Source organism: Ciona robusta, chromosome 1 (genome assembly GCF_009617815.1).
Source record: "Ciona robusta chromosome 1, ASM961781v2".
NCBI classification, from domain to species: Eukaryota; Metazoa; Chordata; class Ascidiacea; order Phlebobranchia; family Cionidae; genus Ciona; species Ciona robusta.
This window is the reverse complement of record NC_143235.1, coordinates 774,706-796,616: the sequence shown is the minus strand read 5'-3', so window position 1 is coordinate 796,616 and position 21,911 is coordinate 774,706. Positions and strand designations below refer to the sequence as shown.

The 21,911-nt window shown below is 42.6% G+C and overlaps 4 protein-coding genes across 6 annotated transcripts; 2 read left to right on the top strand and 2 right to left on the bottom strand.

Moving 5' to 3' along the window:
- Positions 1-5,067: 5,067 nt before the first annotated feature.
- Positions 5,068-8,014, bottom strand: LOC149741112 (uncharacterized). 3 transcript variants are annotated; one of them, XM_089893593.1, is made up of 3 exons: positions 5,659-7,499; positions 5,506-5,587; positions 5,119-5,182 (listed from the first exon to the last, which is right to left on the bottom strand). In XM_089893593.1, the coding sequence occupies exons 1-2, from the start codon at positions 6,421-6,423 to the stop codon at positions 5,555-5,557; spliced, it is 798 nt and encodes a 265-aa protein (XP_089749719.1). In that variant the 5' UTR covers positions 6,424-7,499; the 3' UTR covers positions 5,119-5,182; positions 5,506-5,554. The 3 variants fall into 3 exon arrangements, with proteins under 3 accessions (XP_089749706.1, XP_089749719.1, XP_089749712.1); XM_089893586.1 differs by having other exon boundaries at positions 5,506-5,590; positions 5,659-7,494; XM_089893580.1 differs by having other exon boundaries at positions 5,068-5,182; positions 5,506-8,014.
- LOC149741111 (uncharacterized) lies at positions 7,446-10,985 on the top strand. The gene is made up of 6 exons (XM_089887156.1): positions 7,446-7,843; positions 7,927-8,210; positions 8,282-8,363; positions 8,687-9,492; positions 9,778-10,667; positions 10,847-10,985. The coding sequence occupies exons 1-6, from the start codon at positions 7,446-7,448 to the stop codon at positions 10,910-10,912; spliced, it is 2,526 nt and encodes an 841-aa protein (XP_089743282.1). The 3' UTR covers positions 10,913-10,985.
- Positions 10,986-12,814: 1,829 nt separating this feature from the next.
- LOC149741110 (uncharacterized) lies at positions 12,815-14,883 on the top strand. Its single transcript, XM_089887143.1, has 2 exons — positions 12,815-13,971; positions 14,025-14,883. The coding sequence occupies exons 1-2, from the start codon at positions 12,815-12,817 to the stop codon at positions 14,881-14,883; spliced, it is 2,016 nt and encodes a 671-aa protein (XP_089743269.1).
- Positions 14,884-17,141: 2,258 nt separating this feature from the next.
- Positions 17,142-21,680, bottom strand: LOC149741109 (beta-1,4-galactosyltransferase 1-like). The gene is made up of 8 exons (XM_089880976.1): positions 21,432-21,680; positions 20,772-20,915; positions 20,250-20,409; positions 19,528-19,625; positions 19,077-19,193; positions 18,541-18,677; positions 17,937-18,022; positions 17,142-17,413 (listed from the first exon to the last, which is right to left on the bottom strand). Exons 1-8 carry the CDS (start codon positions 21,547-21,549, stop codon positions 17,242-17,244), a joined length of 1,032 nt encoding a protein of 343 aa, XP_089737102.1. The 5' UTR covers positions 21,550-21,680; the 3' UTR covers positions 17,142-17,241.
- Between the last annotated feature and the right edge of the window lie 231 nt (positions 21,681-21,911).

The window sequence follows — 21,911 nt, the reverse complement described above, 5'->3', positions numbered from 1 at the left end:
TAAAATATTTCGACACAAATGGTGTCTAGAAATTTTGTGGAAAACCAGTTTGTAAATGTGGCCTATATGCGTAATCAGATGTCGCAACATATTTTATTTTACAGCGCAACTGTAAAAAATAACATAGCCCTACAAAAGATCTATTTGGCTTCTTGTAAACGCTATGGCAAGAGTAAAGAGCAAAGCTTATTAGAAATAAGGATCAAACCATTGCTCCGACTTGACTAATGGTTCACAACTCCGACTTCGCGTAATGGTTCACAACTCCGACTTCGCCTAATGGTTCACAACTCCGACTTCGCCTAATGGTTCACAACTCCGACTTCGCCTAATGGTTCACAACCAGGGCCGTAACTACCGCCGGTGCAGCCGGTGCACTGCACCGGGGCCCCCGAGGAAGGGGGCCCCGCACAATTTTGTGAATATTTTTTGTGAATTACTCCAGTATTCAAGAGTAAATTAAAAACTAAAGTGGAGTACAGGAGTAGTTAAAATGTGATTTACTCCCCAAACGATTTTGTGAATATTTTTCTTCATTTCGTTTGTAGCTTTGTATGATGACGAAATAATGCTATGTTTCTAAGAATGCTTGTTTTCTCTTCGTTATTTCTTGAATGATATTCAGCATTTGTAGGCCTACCGTTAGTTACATTTTGCTGGTTAGCAGTGTAACGTATTGTTTCGTTTAGCGTTGAACGGTTTTGGTTTTTGTGTGTGGTTTGCTGTGGCGTTCTGGTGTGTTGTTTCCCAATTTACTTCCATTTTGTGTTTGGCTTTTGTGTTGAATTGATACGTCTCGCGCTTGTTAACCTCTAAGCATGATTGGTCGTCGTGGCGCGAGTGCGCCTTTTTCTTCTGTTTTACTTGTGTTACGTAAAGTGTGGTCCGGGACGCTGCTCTAACGGCCTACCGCGACTGACCAGACTGATGTAGGATTTCTTAACGGTTTAATAACATATAAAAACTACTATAATAAAACGATTAGAACGGTAAGGATAACGCTCAAACACTATAAAGTTTTGACCAACGTAACCGAATACAACCACGTTACAACCACGTTAATCCAATACACAATACAACGTTTCTACACCATATACACAACGAGAACTGCCGATCTTATGCAATCTTTGGGCTGATGCAAGTAAAACAGAAGAAAAAGGCGCACTCGCGCCACGACGACCAATCATGCTTAGAGGTTAACAAGCGCGAGACGTATCAATTCAACACAAAAGCCAAACACAAAATGGAAGTAAATTGGGAAACAACACACCAGAACGCCACAGCAAACCACACACAAAAACCAAAACCGTTCAACGCTAAACGAAACAATACGTTACACTCCCCCACTCATAATGATCCTACTCCTGGAGGATTTTTAACAGTACAACAACAACAACAAAAAAATTATAAATAAAAAACATCATCCGGGTAGCGTGTTGATCTGCGTTTTACGCGCACCGGCCGCGCACCAGCCGTGCCTTCGGAACAGATCCCATCAGTACCAAGGCTAGCTCCCCTGGCGTCTACATTGTCATTGTGCTCATCGTGCTCGTCATCGTGCTCGTCATCGTGCTCGTCATCGTGCTCGTCATCGTGCTCGTCATCGTGCTCGTCATCGTGCTCGTCATCGTGCTCGTCATCGTGCTCGTCATCGTGCTCGTCATCGTGCTCGTCATCGTGCTCGTCGTCGCGCTCATCGTCGCGCTCATCGTCGCGCTCATCGTCGCGCTCATCGTCGCGCTCGTCATCGCGCACATCGGTCGTCGAGGGTTCCGCCGTGTGACTTAATACATGGCCCCAGTAGGGTAATGACGGTTGTGGTCGCGGTGATGGTTGCGTCTCGTCGCAACTGTTTCCATTTCTGTTTGCCCAACTTTGCCAAGGAACCGTTGTGGGCTTAAGCCTGTTGTAGTGTACCGTTTGTTGTTTGCCGTCGCTATCTTGTATAACGTAGTTGACTGGGCCATGACGTTTGATAATCTGAAAGGGGCCTTTGTATGGAAGATGAAATTTTTTGCATTTTCCAACCGGCACCGCTGGGTTAGTTAACAAAACTACGTCACCGAGATTCATTTCGACTCCGTGTTTCTTTTTGTCGTATTGATTCTTCATTCGTTCCCGTTGCTGTTCTAATTTCTCGCGAACTACTTCTTCTGCCAATAATAGTTGTGCCTGTAACTCTTCTAAATTTTCTCCGGCTGTGTGGTTTAGTGTCGGATTCATCAAGTCTGCTGGGAGACGAAGTGTTCGACCTGTCAACAGAAAATGAGGTGCGACGCCAGTGCTCTCATGCTTACTTGAATTGTAAGCGGCTACCACGGCTGACAATGCATTGTCCCAGCCCTTCTCGTCCTTTTGAACGTAGTTTCGGATCATGGCAGTTATTGTTTTATTATTACGCTCAACTCCACCATTGCATGCCGGATGATAAGCCGTGCTGCGAGTTTTATTACTCCCCATGAGTTGAACGAACTCCTGAAACAATTTACTCTCAAAATTTGTACCTCGATCCGAGTGTATAGTTTCTGGCACTCCATGTACGGTGAACCATCGATGGTACAACAGGCTTGCTGTCTCCTTCGCTGTCTGTCGACGCATTGGCCAGGCTCGTACATACTTGGTGAACACATCACAGGCGACGAGTATGTATTGGAACCCTAGTGATGTCATTGGGAGGGGGCCAAGGACGTCAATCTCGATCCGCTGCAACGCTCTTGTTTCCTGTGATGGTACTAAAGGTGCGGTTAAATTTTTGGTCGGTCTTTTGTTCAGTCCACAGGTTTTACACTGCCGACAATAGGTTTGAACATACTCTCGCCACTGTGGCCAATAAAATCGTTCCGAAATCTTTCCCAGAGTCTTTGTCATTCCCAGATGTGCCCCACCGTGTGCTACATCGTGAAGGGAAAACAAGATTTTCGGACGTAATTCCTGTGGTACTACAATTTTATCTGTTACACAGCCGGGTATGGTACTGACATCGCCTCTTACGTATATAACATCGTTTTCGAGTCTTAATTTCTGAAACAGGGTCCAATAATGACGAGATTCTGAGGGTAGTTTTTTAACTTTACAGTATTTGGGTCTGACTCCACGTTCTAGCCAGCTAAAAACCGGGGCCAGACATTCATCGCTACGCTGGGCTTCGCGTAATTCGGTCAAAGGGCAGCCCCATGAAGTAAGTAAATCAATTCCACATACCTTGCGAATTTCATTTTTGTTGCTTGATATCTTTTCCTCCTTGACGTTGTACGGACAGTTGTCGTCCTCGTCTCGTCGACTCAACGAATCAGCGTTCTTGTGTTTGACTCCTGGGCGATGTACAATCTCGAAGTTGAATTGGGCCAAGTATTCTACCCAACGGGCACATTGCGCGTAGATTTCCCGAGATTTCCATAGCCATCGGAGAGATGCGTGATCTGTTCGTAGTGTAAACTTCCGGCCTAAAAGATAGCATTTAAATAGTTTTGTTGCAAAGATTACTGCGAGTAACTCCTTTCGCGTGGTAGAGTAGTGTCGTTCTGCTTTCGTGAGTGTCCTGCTACCATATGCCACCACATGTTCTTTCCCGTCAATGACTTGTCCAAGCACGCATCCCAGGGCGTGGTCAGAAGCATCTGTGTCTACTATGAAAGAACGAGAAAAGTTAGGGTATTGCAGTATAGGGGCCACAACCAGCATATCTTTTAGAGCGGAAAATGACTGTTGACATTCGTCTGTCCATTCGAACTTGCGTCCTTTCTCTGTAAGCTTATGCAACGGTGCGGCAGTTTTTGCATAATCCTTTACAAACTTCCGATAATACGAAGTCAAACCAACAAACTGACGTACCTGTTTCACTGATCTGGGTACCGGCCACGAAGCTACAGCTACAATCTTGTCCGGATCACAGGCTATGCCATCTTTAGAGACAATGTGTCCAAGAAATCGAACCTTTTCTTCGAACAGGTTGCACTTCGATGGTTTCAGAGTGAGTCCCGCATCTTCGATTCGGTTCAGCACTTCATCTAATCGTTGTAAGTGTTCATCGAAATTGCGTCCATACACAACGATATCGTCCAGATAGGCCAACACTCCCTTCCATTCCATACCTGTTAATACTATTCGCATAAGATTTTGAAATGTGGCTGCGGAATTAGAAAGGCCCATTGGCATTACGGTAAATTCAAACAGTCCCGCGTGACTAGCAAACGCGGTTTTCTCTGTTGAATCTGCATCCATTGGTATTTGCCAATAGCCAGATTTTAAGTCCAGCGTTGAAAAGAAAGTGGATCCGGCCATTTCGTCCAAGCTGTCATCGACGCGTGGTATAGGGTAACTGTTTTTCTTAGTTACCTCATTTAGCTGGCGGTAATCAATGCAAAAACGTGGCTCACCCGACTTTTTCCTCACCAAAACAATTGGACTTGACCACGGAGAAGTTGAAGGTTTTATCAAGTTCTGACTTCTCATTTCCAAAATTATATCCTCGATCTGCTGTCGCGTGTGGTGTGAGGTTCTTCTTGGGGGCTGCCTTATCGGTCTTGCGTCTCCCGTGTCGATGTTGTGTTTTACCCAGTTCGTCTGACCTAAATCTGTGTTCGAAACAGAAAAAGCATTGGTATGGTCGTGCAACAGGCGTTCTACGGCTTTCCTCTGTTGTTCATTAAGTTTGTCACTGAGGTTCACGCCGTTGACCACCAACTTATGTTTAGTTACAGCAGATTGATTAAGGTGTTTGCGGGAAACTGATGCGACACTGCGCCTTGGAGCGTTTCGTTCGTACACGGTTTCTCTTTTGTTACATCCTAGTACTACACAAGTACTAGGGGGACAGTCCGACACATCACCATACGCAGATATGGGAACAATGGATGCAATCCGCACTCCATTCGGTATACACACAGGATCATTCGTAAAATTTGCCAATTTTACATGTACTTCATTATTTTTAACTGTCGTAATACCGTTGGCCGTCAATAAACCGAACCGAGAGCAAAACTGCTCGTTTCTTTCGACAAACGCCGGGAATTCTGGTGTAAGTTCATTATTTACTCCATGTCGACTGAATAAAGCACGTACTATTACCTCTGTAAACGCAGGAACTTCGACTTTTTCAGTTACACATACTTCATGACACTCCGGGATATAAGGTTTGGACAAGAGTGGGACGTTGGATTTCGGCGTAGACATCAAGTTTGATCTATAACACAAACGGCAATGATTTTGTTGCAAAAAGTCCAATCCCAGAATGAAATCGTACGAGATATCTCTCGCAACGTACACCTCGGATAACGTTTTCAAACCGCCGATAACTAGTGTTAGTTTCGTTTTACCCAGTACAGTCACCGATCTACCATTCGCACCAACGAATTTAACATTAGGAGGAAGTGGAGACAATCCGTTTTGGGGTTTCAAATCCATATATTTATCATAATGTAATAAAGTTACAGCTGAACCAGTATCTACGAGAGCGGGAAGCATCATATTCCCGATCATAACGTTTGTAAAGCGGTATAGGCTCACCGTTTCTTCGTTTCCTGTTCTTTTGGTTCGTATCTCATTTCTTGCGGAGTCAGCACGAATATTTCGTCCTGTCGAATGCACCCTGCTGTAAGGTTCTCGGTTATTGAAATGTCCATTTCTCACAACATTATCAGAAATCGTACTGTTCCTTACCCTTGGTTGTAAGTTTGGGCAAAATCTTCGGATGTGTCCGTACTGACCGCAACTGAAGCATTCGCGACCAGCAGTTGGGGTGGGTCGTGTTGGTACGTTTCCCACTCGTGATGCTCCAGATGAAGCTAACATGCGCTTCATGTTTTCCAATTCTAACCTCATGGTGATCAAGTCCTCCCTCGTCGTGTCTACTTGTTTTGTCACGCTTTCCTTTTTGGGAACATTCGCAATAGGAGCTACTTCCAGTACTTGAGATGAGGATTCTGAATTGATTACAAGCTCCGCTGCATCCCAGAAGTCTCGGGAGTACCCTATTTTCTTTGGTATTGAATTCGCCAGTTCTTTGTCGACCAGGCCATGCACTAACGCCAGATAGAGAACTTCGTTACGCATGCTGGTTTCCTCCTCGTCCGCGTACGCGCGGGAGCCGAGATGCTTTAGGGCGTAGACAAACTCGCGCTTGCTTTCGTCTCGCTTTTGTTGGCGAGTAAACAGCTCGGAGCGCGTCTTCTCTCGGTGAGGCGTGCCGTTGGTCACTGCAATAGCTCTTTCCACGATCGTTTTGTAGGGCAACTTGAAAATGCAAGGGTCTTTTCCCTGAATTTGCCATTTTAGTTCATTGTCTATTGTCGATATAAAGAGGTGACGCTTAACCTCTTCACTGGCTTTCACGCTCTCACAGTAAGAATTAAACAACGCCAAAAAATCCGTTATATCTCCGGTAGGCGAGTAGGACGGTGGTGTTATAAAAAGATTAAAAGCCATAATATCAAGGATAAAAATCGTAAAACGCTAAAAATACTCTAAAAGCGATATAAAAAAGAGTCGTCGTGGAGTCCTCGCTGTGCTGAAATACCTACAACAGTCAAGCGGTAACAGCGTCCTGGCAGGATCGCCAAAAGTTGTTACGTAAAGTGTGGTCCGGGACGCTGCTCTAACGGCCTACCGCGACTGACCAGACTGATGTAGGATTTCTTAACGGTTTAATAACATATAAAAACTACTATAATAAAACGATTAGAACGGTAAGGATAACGCTCAAACACTATAAAGTTTTGACCAACGTAACCGAATACAACCACGTTACAACCACGTTAATCCAATACACAATACAACGTTTCTACACCATATACACAACGAGAACTGCCGATCTTATGCAATCTTTGGGCTGATGCAAGTAAAACAGAAGAAAAAGGCGCACTCGCGCCACGACGACCAATCATGCTTAGAGGTTAACAAGCGCGAGACGTATCAATTCAACACAAAAGCCAAACACAAAATGGAAGTAAATTGGGAAACAACACACCAGAACGCCACAGCAAACCACACACAAAAACCAAAACCGTTCAACGCTAAACGAAACAATACGTTACACTTGCATCAGCCCAAAGATTGCATAAGATCGGCAGTTCTCGTTGTGTATATGGTGTAGAAACGTTGTATTGTGTATTGGATTAACGTGGTTGTAACGTGGTTGTATTCGGTTACGTTGGTCAAAACTTTATAGTGTTTGAGCGTTATCCTTACCGTTCTAATCGTTTTATTATAGTAGTTTTTATATGTTATTAAACCGTTAAGAAATCCTACATCAGTCTGGTCAGTCGCGGTAGGCCGTTAGAGCAGCGTCCCGGACCACACTTTACGTAACAACTTTTGGCGATCCTGCCAGGACCCTGTTACCGCTTGACTGTTGTAGGTATTTCAGCACAGCGAGGACTCCACGACGACTCTTTTTTATATCGCTTTTAGAGTATTTTTAGCGTTTTACGATTTTTATCCTTGATATTATGGCTTTTAATCTTTTTATAACACCACCGTCCTACTCGCCTACCGGAGATATAACGGAATTTTTGGCGTTGTTTAATTCTTACTGTGAGAGCGTGAAAGCCAGTGAAGAGGTTAAGCGTCACCTCTTTATATCGACAATAGACAATGAACTAAAATGGCAAATTCAGGGAAAAGACCCTTGCATTTTCAAGTTGCCCTACAAAACGATCGTGGAAAGAGCTATTGCAGTGATCAACGGCACGCCTCACCGAGAGAAGACGCGCTCCGAGCTGTTTACTCGCCAACAAAAGCGAGACGAAAGCAAGCGCGAGTTTGTCTACGCCCTAAAGCATCTCGGCTCCCGCGCGTACGCGGACGAGGAGGAAACCAGCATGCGTAACGAAGTTCTCTATCTGGCGTTAGTGCATGGCCTGGTCGACAAAGAACTGGCGAATTCAATACCAAAGAAAATAGGGTACTCCCGAGACTTCTGGGATGCAGCGGAGCTTGTAATCAATTCAGAATCCTCATCTCAAGTACTGGAAGTAGCTCCTATTGCGAATGTTCCCAAAAAGGAAAGCGTGACAAAACAAGTAGACACGACGAGGGAGGACTTGATCACCATGAGGTTAGAATTGGAAAACATGAAGCGCATGTTAGCTTCATCTGGAGCACCACGAGTGGGAAACGTACCAACACGACCCACCCCAACTGCTGGTCGCGAATGCTTCAGTTGCGGTCAGTACGGACACATCCGAAGATTTTGCCCAAACTTACAACCAAGGGTAAGGAACAGTACGATCTCTGATAATGTTGTGAGAAATGGACATTTCAATAACCGAGGACCTTACAGCAGGGTGCATTCGACAGGACGAAATATTCGTGCTGACTCCGCAAGAAATGAGATACGAACCAAAAGAACAGGAAACGAAGAAACGGTGAGCCTATACCGCTTTACAAACGTTATGATCGGGAATATGATGCTTCCCGCTCTCGTAGATACTGGTTCAGCTGTAACTTTATTACATTATGATAAATATATGGATTTGAAACCCCAAAACGGATTGTCTCCACTTCCTCCTAATGTTAAATTCGTTGGTGCGAATGGTAGATCGGTGACTGTACTGGGTAAAACGAAACTAACACTAGTTATCGGCGGTTTGAAAACGTTATCCGAGGTGTACGTTGCGAGAGATATCTCGTACGATTTCATTCTGGGATTGGACTTTTTGCAGCAAAATCATTGCCGTTTGTGTTATAGATCAAACTTGATGTCTACGCCGAAATCCAACGTCCCACTCTTGTCCAAACCTTATATCCCGGAGTGTCATGAAGTATGTGTAACTGAAAAAGTCGAAGTTCCTGCGTTTACAGAGGTAATAGTACGTGCTTTATTCAGTCGACATGGAGTAAATAATGAACTTACACCAGAATTCCCGGCGTTTGTCGAAAGAAACGAGCAGTTTTGCTCTCGGTTCGGTTTATTGACGGCCAACGGTATTACGACAGTTAAAAATAATGAAGTACATGTAAAATTGGCAAATTTTACGAATGATCCTGTGTGTATACCGAATGGAGTGCGGATTGCATCCATTGTTCCCATATCTGCGTATGGTGATGTGTCGGACTGTCCCCCTAGTACTTGTGTAGTACTAGGATGTAACAAAAGAGAAACCGCGTACGAACGAAACGCTCCAAGGCGCAGTGTCGCATCAGTTTCCCGCAAACACCTTAATCAATCTGCTGTAACTAAACATAAGTTGGTGGTCGACGGCGTGAACCTCAGTGACAAACTTAATGAACAACAGAGGAAAGCCGTAGAACGCCTGTTGCACGACCATACCAATGCTTTTTCTGTTTCGAGCACAGATTTAGGTCAGACGAACTGGGTAAAACACAACATCGACACGGGAGACGCAAGACCGATAAGGCAGCCCCCAAGAAGAACCTCACACCACACGCGACAGCAGATCGAGGATATAATTTTGGAAATGAGAAGTCAGAACTTGATAAAACCTTCAACTTCTCCGTGGTCAAGTCCAATTGTTTTGGTGAGGAAAAAGTCGGGTGAGCCACGTTTTTGCATTGATTACCGCCAGCTAAATGAGGTAACCAAGAAAAACAGTTACCCTATACCACGCGTCGATGACAGCTTGGACGAAATGGCCGGATCCACTTTCTTTTCAACGCTGGACTTAAAATCTGGCTATTGGCAAATACCAATGGATGCAGATTCAACAGAGAAAACCGCGTTTGCTAGTCACGCGGGACTGTTTGAATTTACCGTAATGCCAATGGGCCTTTCTAATTCCGCAGCCACATTTCAAAATCTTATGCGAATAGTATTAACAGGTATGGAATGGAAGGGAGTGTTGGCCTATCTGGACGATATCGTTGTGTATGGACGCAATTTCGATGAACACTTACAACGATTAGATGAAGTGCTGAACCGAATCGAAGATGCGGGACTCACTCTGAAACCATCGAAGTGCAACCTGTTCGAAGAAAAGGTTCGATTTCTTGGACACATTGTCTCTAAAGATGGCATAGCCTGTGATCCGGACAAGATTGTAGCTGTAGCTTCGTGGCCGGTACCCAGATCAGTGAAACAGGTACGTCAGTTTGTTGGTTTGACTTCGTATTATCGGAAGTTTGTAAAGGATTATGCAAAAACTGCCGCACCGTTGCATAAGCTTACAGAGAAAGGACGCAAGTTCGAATGGACAGACGAATGTCAACAGTCATTTTCCGCTCTAAAAGATATGCTGGTTGTAGCCCCTATACTGCAATACCCTAACTTTTCTCGTTCTTTCATAGTAGACACAGATGCTTCTGACCACGCCCTGGGATGCGTGCTTGGACAAGTCATTGACGGGAAAGAACATGTGGTGGCATATGGTAGCAGGACACTCACGAAAGCAGAACGACACTACTCTACCACGCGAAAGGAGTTACTCGCAGTAATCTTTGCAACAAAACTATTTAAATGCTATCTTTTAGGCCGGAAGTTTACACTACGAACAGATCACGCATCTCTCCGATGGCTATGGAAATCTCGGGAAATCTACGCGCAATGTGCCCGTTGGGTAGAATACTTGGCCCAATTCAACTTCGAGATTGTACATCGCCCAGGAGTCAAACACAAGAACGCTGATTCGTTGAGTCGACGAGACGAGGACGACAACTGTCCGTACAACGTCAAGGAGGAAAAGATATCAAGCAACAAAAATGAAATTCGCAAGGTATGTGGAATTGATTTACTTACTTCATGGGGCACATCTGGGAATGACAAAGACTCTGGGAAAGATTTCGGAACGATTTTATTGGCCACAGTGGCGAGAGTATGTTCAAACCTATTGTCGGCAGTGTAAAACCTGTGGACTGAACAAAAGACCGACCAAAAATTTAACCGCACCTTTAGTACCATCACAGGAAACAAGAGCGTTGCAGCGGATCGAGATTGACGTCCTTGGCCCCCTCCCAATGACATCACTAGGGTTCCAATACATACTCGTCGCCTGTGATGTGTTCACCAAGTATGTACGAGCCTGGCCAATGCGTCGACAGACAGCGAAGGAGACAGCAAGCCTGTTGTACCATCGATGGTTCACCGTACATGGAGTGCCAGAAACTATACACTCGGATCGAGGTACAAATTTTGAGAGTAAATTGTTTCAGGAGTTCGTTCAACTCATGGGGAGTAATAAAACTCGCAGCACGGCTTATCATCCGGCATGCAATGGTGGAGTTGAGCGTAATAATAAAACAATAACTGCCATGATCCGAAACTACGTTCAAAAGGACGAGAAGGGCTGGGACAATGCATTGTCAGCCGTGGTAGCCGCTTACAATTCAAGTAAGCATGAGAGCACTGGCGTCGCACCTCATTTTCTGTTGACAGGTCGAACACTTCGTCTCCCAGCAGACTTGATGAATCCGACACTAAACCACACAGCCGGAGAAAATTTAGAAGAGTTACAGGCACAACTATTATTGGCAGAAGAAGTAGTTCGCGAGAAATTAGAACAGCAACGGGAACGAATGAAGAATCAATACGACAAAAAGAAACACGGAGTCGAAATGAATCTCGGTGACGTAGTTTTGTTAACTAACCCAGCGGTGCCGGTTGGAAAATGCAAAAAATTTCATCTTCCATACAAAGGCCCCTTTCAGATTATCAAACGTCATGGCCCAGTCAACTACGTTATACAAGATAGCGACGGCAAACAACAAACGGTACACTACAACAGGCTTAAGCCCACAACGGTTCCTTGGCAAAGTTGGGCAAACAGAAATGGAAACAGTTGCGACGAGACGCAACCATCACCGCGACCACAACCGTCATTACCCTACTGGGGCCATGTATTAAGTCACACGGCGGAACCCTCGACGACCGATGTGCGCAATGACGAGCGCGACGATGAGCGCGACGATGAGCGCGACGATGATCGCGACGATGAGCGCGACGATGAGCGCGACGACGAGCGCGACGACGAGCACGAGGACGAGCACGATGACGAGCACGATGACGAGCACGATGACGGGCACGATGACGAGCACGATGACGAGCACGATGACGAGCACGATGACGAGCACGATGACGAGCACGATGAGCACAATGACAATGTAGACGCCAGGGGAGCTAGCCTTGGTACTGATGGGATCTGTTCCGAAGGCACGGCTGGTGCGCGGCCGGTGCGCGTAAAACGCAGATCAACACGCTACCCGGATGATGTTTTTTATTTATAATTTTTTGTTGTTGTTGTTGTACTGTTAAAAATCCTCCAGGAGTAGGATCATTATGAGTGGGGGAGTGTAACGTATTGTTTCGTTTAGCGTTGAACGGTTTTGGTTTTTGTGTGTGGTTTGCTGTGGCGTTCTGGTGTGTTGTTTCCCAATTTACTTCCATTTTGTGTTTGGCTTTTGTGTTGAATTGATACGTCTCGCGCTTGTTAACCTCTAAGCATGATTGGTCGTCGTGGCGCGAGTGCGCCTTTTTCTTCTGTTTTACTTGCATCAGCCCAAAGATTGCATAAGATCGGCAGTTCTCGTTGTGTATATGGTGTAGAAACGTTGTATTGTGTATTGGATTAACGTGGTTGTAACGTGGTTGTATTCGGTTACGTTGGTCAAAACTTTATAGTGTTTGAGCGTTATCCTTACCGTTCTAATCGTTTTATTATAGTAGTTTTTATATGTTATTAAACCGTTAAGAAATCCTACATCAGTCTGGTCAGTCGCGGTAGGCCGTTAGAGCAGCGTCCCGGACCACACTTTACGTAACAGCAGCAGCTGTTCTTTACAACTCGTTGTCTAAATTGTTGTCTAAATTTTTTAGGTTTTGAGTAACAATATCATAAAACTCTAGTTAACAACAATTTAGTAGGCTATGAAAAGAACTTATCAAAGCGGAGCACAAAAGAGACAAGCTAAAAGGAGAAAAATAGCTGAGGCAGCCAGTAACTCTCAGCGCTTGAGCTCGTGGCTAATTCAACCAGAAACATCCGAGTATAGAGATAGTTTAGCAACAGCCGAGCAAGTAACTTTGGTGAGTTTTGTTAGTGACGATGAAAATTGTATTACGCAAAATCTGGATCATTCTGTTCAAGAAAGTTGCAGTAATGCCGGTGAAACTTTAGTGGGTCTTAATAATGAAGAGGATAAGGAAGACGTCAGCAGTCGTGAGACTGAATCTACTCCCCTACTTGTTGACGTTAACAGTTTCAATACTGATACCAGTAAAGAAAATTTCGATGGATTAGATGCAAGCACAAATGATGACTTTCCTGCCATTATCTCAAACCCAGAGATCAAGAAAACAATTATTGCAGCAGGTCCCAAACAACCTAAAGGACCTTTCCCTAAAGATCCTCTCCAAAACGGTCGTTCGTTTTCAACAAAATATTACTATTATGTAACACAATCAGGCCTAAACTTACGAAGATATTGGTTATGTTATTCACCGAACATGGACCGCGTTTACTGCCAACCCTGCTGGTTATTTTCACATGAAACTGCCTCCCCAGGGTGTTCTTTCTCACTTCAAAACCCATGGGGCACAGCAGGTTTAAACGACTGGAGGCATTTATCGCAGCGAATTCGAAGTCATGAAAGCTCCGCACAGCATGCGGAAGCGTGTGTCGTATATGACCAATGGAGAAACAGTAAGACAATAGAAGAAGCGTTGCACGGATCTTTACAAGAGAAAACAAACTTTTGGCAAAAGGTTTTGGAAAGACTATTAAATATTACGCTGATGTTGGCGATGTGTAACTTACCGTTTCGCGGATCAAGTGAAGATTTTTCGAAGGATAGAAAGGGCAATTTTCTCTCAATCATTCAGCTTCTTGCCAAATATGACACTGTTTTAGACAAACTTTTACAACTACCTAAAGGTTCTCCAAAATATCTTAGTCCTTCGATACAAAATGAACTAATATCATTACTGGCTGAAGAAGTTCTCCGTGATATAAAAAGTGAACTCCAAAGCGCTCCTTTTTTTGCCATTATACTTGATACGACCCAAGATGTCAGCAAAAAAGACCAGTTAAGTGAGGTATTTCGTTATGTCAAAATCGTTTACCATGATGATTTTCCAGATGGAAAAACTTTGACTTTGTGTTTATGCTCGTTGTTCAGTGCAAGGTTTTGCAGATCGTCAACATTCCTTCGAAAGCTATGCAGTGTAAAACAATTGACTTAATTTCTGCCCATAAACTTTTGCAAACTGCTGCTCATGACATCGCTCAGCTCAGAAGGAGTTTTGACGCAGTAATAAAAGAAGCTTCCAGTATTGCTTCTCAATGGGGTTTGCCAAGACAGTTTTTAAACAAGAGGGCAAAGAAAACAAAAACCTACTTTGATGAAGTTTCCGAAGGAATAACGTTAAGCGATCCTAAGAAGCGATTTCGGGTAACTGTGTTTCATCCAATGATGGACAAACTTTCTTGCCAACTTATTAATCGCTTTGAAGGAATGAAATCAGTGGTGACGACATATCAAGTTTTGGAACCAAGTTTTCTTTCAAGTGCTTCTCATTTGGATATTGAGGTTGAGGCAAAAAAATTTGCTGACAAATTTGCTGATGACGTCTCTCCTTTGTTTCCAAGCCAAATTCTTTCCATCAAAACGTCGTTTAAAGAAAAGATTGAACATTTAAAATCTGCCAAAGAAATGGCTTCTTTTTTGATTGTAGAAAATGCATCACTTGCAACATCTTATCCTGACGTTTGCACGGCATACATGATGTATCTGACAGTACCTGTTACAGTTGCTACGGCAGAGAGGTCTTTTTCTAAACTTAAACTGATCAAAAACTTTCTTCGAAGCTCCATGTCCCAAGAGAGACTTAGCGGTTTGTCTCTGCTATCGATAGAAAATGAACGAGCTAAAAATTTAGATTTTAGAAAAGTCATCCAGCAATTTGCTAGTGTAAAAGCAAGACGGAAAAACTTCTAGTCTCCAACCACGCGCCAGTCAATTACTAAATTTGCAGTCCGTATCGTGTTTTGTTAATTTATATTTCGTATTGTATTTGTTTGATACTTGCTTCATATGCTATTGGCAAGGATGGCAGTACAGTACGGTTAATAAAAGACTCAATTGAAATGTTTTTCTGTAAGTTAAAAGTTAAAGTTTCTGTTTTATTTGCCAAGTTACCTCAGTGGTGTAATTATTATAAGTGAAAGTGGGTATTGTGCGCCTTGCCCTTCACATGAAAATAACGTTTTATGTCTTTTGAGGTGATCATAATTGCCATGGCACTTTGATTCTTTTTGAACTAAAAAATATGCACTGCAAATCTCCCTTTTGCTGAAAACCATTGTTTTATGCTCACAAAACAGCTTGTCTCAGACTCCCAGTAAATTGCACATAGGCTACTCGTCATACTTTTCTTGTGCTGACAGAACAGTTGAAATCTATAAACAGAAAAAATTGGGGGGCCCCACAATGGACGCTTGCACCGGGGCCCCGACGGACGAAGTGACGGCACTGTTCACAACTCCGACTTCGCGTAATGGTTCACAACTCCGACTTCGCCTAATGGTTCACAACTCCGACTTCGCCTAATGGTTCACAACTCCGACTTCGCGTAATGGTTCACAACTCCGACTTCGCCTAATGGTTCACAACTCCGACTTCGCCTAATGGTTCACAACTCCGACTTCGCCTAATGGTTCACAACTCCGACTTCGCCTAATGGTTCACAACTCCGACTTCGCCTAATGGTTCACAACTCCTACTTCGCCTAATGGTTCACAACTCCGACTTCGCCTAATGGTTCACAACTCCGACTTCGCCTAATGATTCACAACTCCTACTTCGCCTAATGGTTCACAACTCCGACTTCGCCTAATGGTTCACAACTCCGACTTCGCGTAATGGTTCACAACTCCGACTTCGCCTAATGGTTCACAACTCCTACTTCGCCTAATGGTTCACAACTCCGACTTCGCCTAATGGTTCACAACTCCGACTTCGCGTAATGGTTCACAACTCCGACTTCGCCTAATGGTTCACAACTCCGACTTCGCCTAATGGTTCACAACTCCGACTTCGCGTAATGGTTCACAACTCCGACTTCGCCTAATGGTTCACAACTCCGACTTCGCCTAATGGTTCACAACTCCGACTTCGCCTAATGGTTCACAACTCCGACTTCGCGTAATGGTTCACAACTCCGACTTCGCCTAATGGTTCACAACTCCGACTTCGCCTAATGGTTCACAACTCCGACTTCGCCTAATGGTTCACAACTCTGACTTCGCCTAATGGTTCACAACTCCGACTTCGCCTAATGGTTCACAACTCCGACTTCGCGTAATGGTTCACAACTCCGACTTCGCCTAATGGTTCACAACTCCGACTTCGCCTAATGGTTCACAACTCCGACTTCGCCTAATGGTTCACAACTCCGACTTCGCGTAATGGTTCACAACTCCGACTTCGCCTAATGGTTCACAACTCCGACTTCGCCTAATGGTTCACAACTCCGACTTCGCCTAATGGTTCACAACTCCGACTTCGCCTAATGGTTCACAACTCCGACTTCGCCTAATGGTTCACAACTCCGACTTCGCCTAATGGTTCACAACTCCGACTTCGCCTAATGGTTCACAACTCCGACTAATGGTTCACAACTCCTACTTCGCCTAATGGTTCACAACTCCGACTTCGCCTAATGGTTCACAACTCCGACTTCGCGTAATGGTTCACAACTCCGACTTCGCGTAATGGTTCACAACTCCGACTTCGCCTAATGGTTCACAACTCCGACTTCGCGTAATGGTTCACAACTCCGACTTCGCCTAATGGTTCACAACTCCGACTTCGCCTAATGGTTCACAACTCCGACTTCGCCTAATGGTTCACAACTCCGACTTCGCCTAATGGTTCACAACTCCGACTTCGCGTAATGGTTCACAACTCCGACTTCGCGTAATGGTTCACAACTCCGACTTCGCCTAATGGTTCACAACTCCGACTTCGCCTAATGGTTCACAACTCCGACTTCGCGTAATGGTTCACAACTCCGACTTCGCCTAATGGTTCACAACTCCGACTTCGCCTAATGGTTCACAACTCCGACTTCGCCTAATGGTTCACAACTCCGACTTCGCGTAATGGTTCACAACTCCGACTTCGCGTAATGGTGTTATAACGACTGTCGTTTTCCGACCACGCGAGAATAAAGTTACATTCATTCGTGCGTAACAAACAGCAATAAGTACATTTAATAGCTGCGTGAAAAAAACGATTCTAAGTACAAACAAAAGTGCACGGTCGGTAAGCACGTCATAAAAATAATACAAAAGTTTAGGTAACATATATTCGAGTGTATGTTTTGTGTTTCACTTCTTTCAAATTAGTTATAACGAGCGAATTCAATCCGTCGACGTCTATTCTTTGCCGAGCTTTACCAAGTCTTTCCATCCTTCCTACGTACGGCGGATTCCCACTGTCTCTCCCGTGACGAATCATCGTAAATCTGAAAAAAAAGAATAAATGATAGAACTAAAAATTAAAACAAGTGCGAAAAGTCGCCCAAAAAACAACAACCACAACTGTTTAATGGAGAGAACCTATACGACCACTTACGTGCTCAATAAATATATACGAAGTTGGGCACTAGTGAAGAATCCTCTAGTACGTTACAGATTAGGCTGGTGGAAAGTGTTAGAGGTTGGTAGTTACGTTAGCGGTAAGATAACACAAGAGGGGGATTCTTCACTAGCACCAAAAGTCGGGTCATACTTACATCATATAGCAGGGTTGGGAAAATGGGACACCTTTTTATCCTATTTTCTCGTCCCACTTGATAGTAGACAAAGAACATTCAAAAAAATATAAAACCGCACCCTCACGACTCCCATAGACCGTTGTTAATTGTTTAAAACACGATCAGGATATTTGGATATTATGTGCTAAAGGTGTCCCATCTTTCCTCACCCTACTATAACTGTAGCCTCGCGATTCCTAAATAGCGTTGTCATAGTTTTAGTTTTTCTGACCTGTAAAATGGCTCAGGAGAACGATAGATACCGAATCCTTTCTCGTTGATACGAATGTTGATGTCATCGTCTTCGCCACCCCACCCCTATACATATGTGTTTTAATAATGTATCTTATAATATAAAGTAGGGTGGGGGAAATGAAACATTTTTCATTTTCATTTCTCGTCCCATTTGGTAGTAAACAAAGAACATTTAAATAGTTATTAAACTGTTTCCTTACGACTCCCACAGACCGTTGTTAATTGTTTAAAACACGATCAGAATATTGGAATATTATGTGCTAAAGGTGTCCCATCTTACCCCACCGTACTGTATGTATTTAACACATTACATTTACATATTTCAGTAATACAGTATAGTGAGGTAAGATGGGATACCTTTAGCACGTAAATCCCATATTCGTGTTTTAAACAGTTAACAACGCTGTTTTAGATCACCGGGTCAATGTTATATCATTCTCTTAAATATTTCCATTTTACTATAACCATCTTACCCCACCCTATGCTATAACAATTAATAACTTTAAATGTGTAGCACCAAAATTTCATATTTTTACTTTCACATGCATTTTTAACTACATCAGTTATCAAAGCAAACTTACGTAATATTCGTTGGGAAATCCGTTTGTTTTCTCAAACTGCTCTTTGGTATAACCTATGCCGCCTCCCGCGTAGCCATGATACACCAGATTGTAGTTAAACTTGCTTAGAAGGAATGTGTAGTGTACGACCTGGCGATCTGAAAGATATGCTGAATGAATAAATGAATAAATGTAACTTGCTTTACCTTCGCATGGCTGGAAAACGACAGTTGTTATAACACGGGTGTTCAAGCTGTTTCATACACCTCGTGCCCGCTGACAAGTTACCACGAGTGTAACTTGCTTTATCTTCGCATGGCCGGAAAACGACAGTCGTTATAACAGGGGTTTTCTGTTTCATACACCTCGTGCCAGCTTACAAGTTACTACGTGTATAATTTTGTGGGTGTTTTTACGTATGGACGACAATTCAGACAACCCATTAGTGACTACTGGGTTGGAGCAATTGTCGTTAAGTGTCTTGCCCAAGAACACATACGCCCACAATGGTAGGAGCGACGAGCTTTGATTCCATTACCTAATGGTTACAGGCTCACCTCTGCAGGTATACATGATGCGATCGTCTTCTGCTATCATGTCCACATCGTGTATGATGTAACAATCAAAGTTGCTCAGATTTGATGCGTATTTGAACCCAACGTTGCTCAGCCTTCCTGGAATTAAGTGACGCGATTTTTAAAGTCGATATTTTACTCTGCAGGGTAAGGACAAATGTAGCGTCCAATTATCAGCCATACAGAAAAACACACATACAAAGTTACCTACGTGGTAAAAATAACTTTTAGATAGTTATTTCACATTTTTTAAGTAAAATTGTCATCTTTTTTTAGTTTATAGTAGGGTGGGGGAAGACGGAACACCTTACGCACATAATATCCAAATATCCTGATGTTTACACCAAATGGGACGATAGATAAGAATGAAAATATGTCCCATCTTACCCCAACCCAATATATAACCAAATATTTTAATTAATAGGACGTATACCTCTGTTAAAGGGTTTGTCATCATTCTGATCAACCACGAATATGACGTAACAGAGCTGTTGACGATGTAACAATCGATGCAGGTAATACAGGAAATAACTGCAATAGTAGAATATAGAGCACAGCTGTAATAATTACCACGAAAGACAATACGTGTACATATATAGTACTGCTGTATAGATGTTACCACAGCATAATTCCATATATATAGTAGGGTGGGGGAAGATGGGACACCTTTAGCACATAATATCCAAATATCCTGATCGTGTTTTAAACAATTAACAACGGTCTATAGGAGTCGTGAGGATATGGTTTTATAATTTTTAAATGTTCTTTGTTTACTGTCAAATGGGAAGAAAAAATGAAATGAAAATGTGTCCAATCTTCCCCCACCCTACTGTATATAAAACTAGCTTTCAGGTAAGATGAAATGTCGTTGGTTTTTTTAATTATACTCTAACAAAGACAGTGATATGATAAGGTTGGGGAAAGATGGGACACCTTTTTAATTATTTTTTTCGACCCACTTGATAGTAAACAAAGAACATTCAAAAAATTATAAAACCGTATCCTCACGACTGCCATAGACCGTTGTTAATTGTATAAAACACGATCAGGATATTTGGATATTATTTGCTAAAGGTGTAAATGGCATGTTTGTTATTTTAAGCAAACGAAATCTACTGCAAACGAAATTCTTAGATTATGTTTATCCTTGCAAACCTTAAATGTTGTTCTCTGTCCCGAAAAGGCACAATTATTGCTGTTTTATTCCGACATTTGCAGTCGCTTGGTCCTTCGTAAACTCCGCCGTCTTTTAGATCGGGAAACAGAGTGAACAACTTCTCTTCTGATGGCGGCCAACTTTCATCGCCATCTTTATCTTTAAACGGAATACGATACAAACTTTTGCTTTGGTATATCCGGGTTTAATATAGTAGGGTGGGAAAGATGGGACCCCTTTTTTATTCTATTTTTCTCGTCCTATTTGGTAGTAAACAAAGAACATTAAAGAATTATAAAACCGTATCCTCACGACTCTTATAGACCGTTGTTAATTGTTTAAAACACGATCAGGTTATTTGGATATAATGTGCTAGCAATAACCCGTCTTCCCCCACAATCCTATATAACTGCACGCTCAACCAATAAAGGCTCATTTTCTTTGTACTTTCTGTTTCATGTACGATATAATGTGGTAAAGGTGTCCCATCTCACCCACAGTACTATAAGTAATTGTCAAACCTGATAAATTTATTGTAATGGTGCCTTTCAGTAGCGGCGAGGTTTTCGGACAAAGTTCTAAAGCGGGCGTTGTTGTTGTTGTTGTTGTTGTTGTTGTTGTTGTTGTTGTTGTTGTTGTTGTTGTTGTCGATCTCGGTATTTTTCCTGGTTTTGATAAAAATGACAATTTAAACTAAGGTTCTATTTAAATAAGCGATTGAAGATGCCATTTATTAGCGTAATATATATTTTATATAACAATTAGTTGGCTTTGATTTTTGTATGTTACGTTTTCGAAGCGCTAGATCATTACTGTATTTCTTTACACAAGAATAATCGCTTAAGTTTATGAGCACCAGATAAGGGTCAGATATATTTATTACAGTTTCATTCATTAGATTATATTTTACAATGGATAAAGCAGATTACATACAGTAGGGTGGAGGGAGATGGAAGACCTTTAGCACGTAATGTCCAAATATCCTGATTGCGTCTTAAACAATTAACAACTGTCCATGGGAGTCGTATGGATACAGTTTTATAATTTTTTGAATGTTCTTTGTTTACTACAAAATAGGACAAGAAAATAGAATGAAAAGGTGTCCCATCTCCCCCCACCCTACTATACTTCAAAGTTTGAAAACTAGTTATAATGATAAAGTAACCTAAATATAAACTTACTTCTTGCAGCGTATTTGACAAAGCTTCTATAGGTCAGAGTTTTATAGATGATTGGAAACATGATAAGACAAGAAATAGAAGTCAAAAGAAAAAATATTTTAGTTATTCCTAATTTCATGCTTGATCATTGACTTTGAAATATCCAAGAAATCCGAGCTATTTCAATGTACAGCAAGTTCGGTAAGAAGTTGGGTATTTCTATTAAAGCAGTACCGTCTATAAAATCTATAGTTATATATAGTAAGGTGAGGTAAGATGGGATATCTTTGGCACATAATATCCAAATATCTTCATCGTGTTTTAAACAATTAACAACAGATTATGGGAATCGTGCGGATACGTTTTTTAATTATTTGAATGTTCTTTGTTTGCTTCCAAATGAGATGAGAAAATAGAATGATAAGCTGTCCCATGTTTTAAAGAATTATAAAACAATAACCTCACGACTTCCATAAACCGTTGTTGATTGTTTAAAACACG